The sequence below is a fragment of the Notothenia coriiceps genome, unplaced genomic scaffold (genome assembly GCF_000735185.1).
Source record: "Notothenia coriiceps isolate Sejong01 unplaced genomic scaffold, NC01 NC01_scaffold00034873, whole genome shotgun sequence".
NCBI lineage: Eukaryota > Metazoa > Chordata > Actinopteri > Perciformes > Nototheniidae > Notothenia > Notothenia coriiceps.
Window position 1 is genome coordinate 1 of NW_011367574.1, and position 6,237 is coordinate 6,237.

At 38.3% G+C, this 6,237-nt stretch overlaps 1 protein-coding gene and 1 long non-coding RNA gene across 2 annotated transcripts; both read left to right on the forward strand.

The window, feature by feature from the left end:
- The first annotated feature begins 505 nt into the window (after window positions 1-505).
- LOC104962472 (uncharacterized) lies at window positions 506-2,411 on the forward strand. Its single transcript, XR_800205.1, has 2 exons — window positions 506-646; window positions 1,863-2,411. It is a non-coding gene; the product is annotated as an uncharacterized lncRNA (long non-coding RNA).
- A 952-nt stretch (window positions 2,412-3,363) lies between these two features.
- LOC104962473 (calcium homeostasis modulator protein 3-like) lies at window positions 3,364-4,431 on the forward strand (the record flags this gene model as incomplete). The annotated part of the gene is made up of 2 exons (XM_010790908.1): window positions 3,364-3,650; window positions 4,304-4,431. Coding segments are annotated over exons 1-2 (415 nt in total), but the record flags the coding sequence as incomplete, so codon positions are not given.
- Between the last annotated feature and the right edge of the window lie 1,806 nt (window positions 4,432-6,237).

Below are 6,237 nucleotides of genomic sequence, written 5' to 3' on the forward strand. Positions count from 1 at the left end.
GTTGTGTAGGGTGTAGGCATACCAACTTGAACACTGAGGAAGCCATATCAAAATTCCTGTTGAATTGTTCATTCAGGGATTCATTGCAGAATTAAAACCAGCTTGAAATGGTATTTTGGTCTGTTACTCCTTTTTATTTTAGTTGTTGTTACCTTGTAGGTGGTTGTACTGTTAAGTAACTTGAAAAATAACCATAATAACTGACATGAATAAATATCGTCTATCGTGATACTGCTTGAAAAATATCGTGATATTATCTTTTTCAATATCGCCCACCCCTACCTAGTACATGGTCATTAGTAGATGGCCCTTCAATCTCTTCTTGTTTGTTAAAGTCGGCATCATGTAATTTGCGCTGACGGGTCCACACACTGCTTCCCCGCAGCGAGGCTCCCTCTGCCCTCCTGTTGACAGTTCAAGAGCGTTGAGCTCCTCACCCCCCCATTGAGAATACACGATCGTCGGCACGCTGATAAAACATTATTTATTTTTTGAATGGGACTTCATATCAAAAAGGTTGCCGACCCCTGGTGTAGAGTAACGTTTGTCTGTTCGTTTGTCTCGCTCAGGGAGGTGAAAACATCAAGGGGGGAGGTGATCAGCAACAAGGACCTGGAGCTTTTACTGGATCGCAGCGACATGCTGGGTGAGGAGAAACACCACTACACAGGTCAAACTCTTGTCGTTATTTCAGAGGATAATATGAGAGTGATTATTAAAATATGATCATGCAAAAGCACTTCAGTAGGCACAATGTTCAATTATAAGTTGAATATCTCAAACATGCTGTTGGGCCAAATACACTAAGGTGATCAATATGATTGAATGCTAAGAATCTATTATCTTACTATCACAACGACACTGAAAGTTGTCAATAATCAGCGAATACAGAATGTCTAATGTATCCATTTAATAAAGTAGAAATGTTTTAAAGGCCTTTATGCTGCTTAGGCCCTTTGGTGCCGAGTTAAGCAGAAAATGTGACACATTAAAATCAAAATGTCCGTAGTTGTGGTGCAGAAAATATTGTCGTCCCAACAAAGAGTTTTTTCATTTAGTCATTTTAAGATGTCAGTGTTTTCATCATATCAGAAGAAAATTATATTTACCCATTTCTAAGAACCAAATTGAACAGAAAACCACTGATCAACATTCTGCGCTTGCAAAGTAAAGAAATTCTATTAAGAAAATTGTAATGACAGAAATGTGCTTTTCAAAACTTCGGGTTTGTACAGGGTCAGTCTCCCCGGTCAGTGATCTGTTTTTAAATGGAAAACCATAAGATAAGATGGACCTTTATTAATCCCCGTGGGGAAATTCAGTTGTACATGCAGCAACAGGGTAAGCGTGAAAAACAGGAGAGCACAGATTCACACAGATTAAAAAAATCAAGAACAATTAAAATGATGATGATAATAATAATAAAAGACTATGAAATAGGAGATGAGTAAAATAACTGTCAGCATATATACATATTTGGTGATATAAATTATGAAGTACGAAATGAGTTAAAGTGACAAGTGAAAATGGACATCTGTACATATAGTGACATATCTATCTAACTTTAATAACCTAAATATTAATAGCTGGTGTCGAGAGCTGTGCCGCACTACGTAGTGTAAACATTACTACTGCCACCTTATGTTTGTGCTGATCAGTTTCAAAAGAGGACCTGATGTGTAACGGAGGGTTTTCTAAGGCGCCATGTGTAAAGACTTTAATGTTGGTCATTAGGGTGATGTGAACCTTTCTAAATGTGTCATGTTTGCATTGTCCCTTTTTTTTTAATTTACTGTCTTCGTATTTAGCCATTGTTTTTTCTAGTGAGCTGAAGTAAAGTTTTTTTTTCTCTGTACTTTCAGACAAAGGGAAGGGGAGCATGAAGAAAGAGAAGGGGGGGGTGTTCAGAGTGATGGATGCTGAAGACTCTTCAGAGATCCCTTTGATCTGAAAACACCTGCAAGCTATTAAAGAAAAACTAAAGTTGCACCTAGATGGCTCTTAACCGCCGTCCCTTCCTAAAACTACTGTCTGCAGACAGTATTGTTTTCCTTTTTGACCTGCCTTGATAGTCCTCAGTCATGGTCTTTTTTTGTAAACCACTACCCTTTTAATAACTATCATTTGGGATTTTGTTGGCTGTCAATGACAGTTGAGTATTTGCATGTGAAAACATGGTACAGTTGGCTTTTCTTGCTGGCAGTTCATCAAGACTATCAGAAGAAACAAAGTTTCATTAAAAGCAGTACAACTGTTCACAAGGTCTGTGCATCTTTTTCACAAGACAAAGCTGTTTTAGTCCTTGATTTTCTTTTGGCCATTCATAACAGATCTTTAACAATGTTTTAATCAAAGCACTTTCCTGTAGCTTAAGAGTACAACAATTAAAATAAAATGATTTGCTTACTTTATATTGTGTATTTTTTTCAAAGCATTTGCTGAATAACATTGTATCAAGTTGCCACTTTCTGGGTAGAATTTTGCTTGACCATTTCAAGATCATGCCATGTTCCAAAACATTTAATAAGTTACCTTTACATATTGGCAATTGCGCTTTAGCTATGTGGTCAGATCATTCTTGAATCAAATAAATGCTTGCAGAAGGATTTACAAAATGTAATTTGGGATTTATATAAAGATATCGTCAACAAAAAAATATTTTTCAAAATGCGCATAAACATTAAATGTTTTATATAAATGAAGAAAAAAATCCATATATTGCACAAATATATTTTTGATCCACACATTAATATTTATTTTAAATAAACATCCATGAATATATATTTTTAAAAGTGTTCACAAATTTCATCCAACCCATAGTGTTACACCTGCAGGAGCTTTTATCCCGTTCCAATGTAGGCATCAATAGGAAGTTGGTCCCCCCTTTTGCAGCTTCCACTCTTCTTTTAGTGGTTGATCCTTTGTACGGTCCCATATGCTTTGAATTTTCGTTTCAGGCCCGGTCATGATACAATAGAGCCGAAACAGGAAGTCCTTGTCTCTGTGAGAGCCTGTGACAGTGGGGCAGGGTGTGGCCGCACTCTGTGCCCTGCTCGGTGTTCATGCGTTCATACACTCCTTGATCACTCGGGACTAACTGCAGCAGTAGCTCAGCTTTTTAACTCAGACTGCTAAATGTGGATTTAAGACTTCTCTTCACAAAGGTTTGGTTTATATTGTGGTAAGGTGAAATGTCAATTAAAAAAATCTCATTTTATTTACAAGTTTTCTTTTTTAAAAAGCATACTTTTTACAGAAGCTAAAACATTTAGGATAAATTAATACCGGAATTAAATTCTGTCACCACAGCTGGAATTAAAAGACCGGCAGTAGTTTTTGTCATTTACCCATACTATCCTATCTATGGATCGTCTGAAGTTAGTCCTGCAGTACTTTCAGTCCAATTCTGAGTCAATTTCCAATGGTATCTGTATTATCCTGGCCCTGGTCAGTGTCAAGCTGTACACCAGCTTTGACTTTAACTGCCCATGCCTTCCTCAGTACAACAAGCTGTACTCTCTAGGTGTGATGATTGTGCCCCCCATCATACTCTTTTTCCTGGGAGTCCTAGTCAACAGACATACAGGAGTCATGATGGAGGAGTGGATGAGACCCACTGGGAACAGATCTAAAAATCCTGCTGTGGTAAAGTGAGTCAAGGTTTTACTAAAACACTTAGTGGATTGTTTTCCTAATCAAATCCCTGTAACTAGTATCCTTTCAAGGTCATGTTGTTTGGATGTACTTATTACTCTTACTCTTTTGAGGGCATAGTAGTAAACTGAACAATACCATTGGTACATGTTGACATTTCTTATTGATTTTCATTAATCAATCTTGTCATATACATATAATACAGAGCTAGAGTTGCAGTGATTGAGAGATCACTTAAATATATATAAATGACCTCTTCAACTATTAAGTAAGTCATTGATTTGGTAAATATTCTTGAAGATCTATGAAACTTTTAGATCTTTTAAAATATATACTGCAAAAGTTAATGAGTATGCAATAAGGTTTACTCTTAGACCTCTAAAATGAATTAGTCTCTGTTAATCATGTTTCTTTGCTGGAGTCAACAAGAAACGTCAACATATAGTTCAAAGATTTCTCTGTCAATCTCAACAATTAAGCTGTTTCAATATTTGAAAGTCATGTAATAATAGAATTTGTCACTTTGTTTACAAAGTTCTGTGTCCACGAAAGGGATAAATCAGTCCTTGTTCAGGCCAAGACGAGAGGGAGGGAAACCAGGAGGCACAATAAGCATTTGGGATTAAATTAAACTAATGTCTTCCTGCAGGTACCTGTTCTCAGCCATGATACAGAGGGCCTTGCTGGCCCCCATGGTGTGGATCCTGGTCACTCTGCTGGATGGAAAGATCTTCATCTGTGCCTTTAGTGTTAGTGTAGACCCTGCACTCTTCTCAGGTATCAGTAACATTCTACATAGCGAACACATATTTAATTAAAACTGCAGTCACAGACGTGCACGCAGTTGTGGGCCTGTCGGGGAGGGTCGCCGGGCGAGTCCTCCGAAATGAGCCGTTCGTAATTTCTCAAACGTTCGCGTCCCGGACTCCCAGGTCTTCCGGCAGCGACCGGGAAATGTATATGTTTTAATACTACTGCTTTAATTCTGAGCCAACATTTACAGTGAGAACAGCTGTGAGAACAGCTGCTGAGGCCAGTGCAGAAAGCAGAACAGTGTGTATAATATATATATCTCTCAATAATATAAGTAACAGGCCTGCATTACACACTTTATTTGTATGCTTTAGTAGATATCTACAAATAAGCAGTTGATATTTTTCATGAAACCAAATAGTGCTTCACATCATAACATGGGCTGTAGCCTGATATGTATTATATGCTTTAAGAGCTGTATGTGTGTGTTATGGAGTCTATTTAACATGATATTGGATATGGGCTGAACTTGTCCTGGACTGGAATTTTTCCGATCTTTTCCCGAGGAGGTGTTTGGGAAAATGCGCCTAAAATGCATGAATAACGCCGATTTTTCAAAATGGCCAACTTTCTGGGGGGCGGGGCTAATGGAAGCCATTTTGAAATATGTCCGCAATTCCATCAGTAATGTCTGTGGCAAGATTCGGGTAGTTTGGAGAAACTATATGCGACTATCGCACAATAGGGGGCGCTACTGAGCTGGTGTACAAAAACGTACGATTTTTTTGTACAGTCTGGAAAAGGTCGTGGGCTGTGACGTGTGTCCCAAGTTTCGCGTCCGAAGGTCATTGTAGCGAATTTGTGACATTAAAATAGTCAAAAATTGTACATTCTCCGTCAGCTTACGAGCTCCCCGTTTGAGCAGTGAACTATTCATTTGCAATTTAGCATCCCATTGGATATGGGCTGATGTTGTCCTGGTTTGGAATTTTTACGATAATTTCCCTAGGAGAAGTTTGCAAAAAGGTCTTTGCAGCAGGTCACCATTGAAAGAGGTCAATGATCTCAATGGGTTTTCACCTGAATAAATAAAGGTTTTGAATTGAAAAACGCCCATGAAACGCACATTTTTCAAAAATTGCCAACTTTATGGGGGGCAGGGATATTGGAAGCCATTTTGAAATATGTCCGCAATTCCATGAGGAATGTCTGTGCCAAGTTTTGGGTAGTTCGGAGAAACTATAATTGACTACCGCACAATAGGGGGCGCTACTGAGCCGTATTTGCTAAAACGTACGATTTTTTTGTACAGTCTGGAAAACGTTGTGGGCTGTGACATGTGTTCCAAGTTTAAAGGCCGTAACTCATTGTTTCCCCTACTTATGGCTCGGTAAGTGTTTTTAACCCTTCGATTTCGAGAAAAAACTGAAGAGGACACACCCACATTTTTCATTTAAATCTCAGTTTATACTCACCTGCCAGTATGTCTATGACAAAATATATTTATTTCGTCCATCGGTTCTTGAGATATAAATTTGTTGTGTTTTTGGCGCCCCCTATTGTCCGAAATGAACATGCTTTTTTGTGCCTATTCCCCAAGACAAACTGAACCTATCCACCGAAATCTGTGATATTTGGATACATTTTGGATGAATTGTGAGCATTTATGTCTAAGCCACACCTTTTTGCTAATACGTTTTGATTGATGTCGGCCACAATTTTCCACATCTCGTGCTCATTTTCTGCGGTAATGTGTCTGACCCTTCACTGATGCTGTGCACTAAGTTTGGTGTGGAAAATCTAAAAATGTAAGTTAATATTTCACTGTTT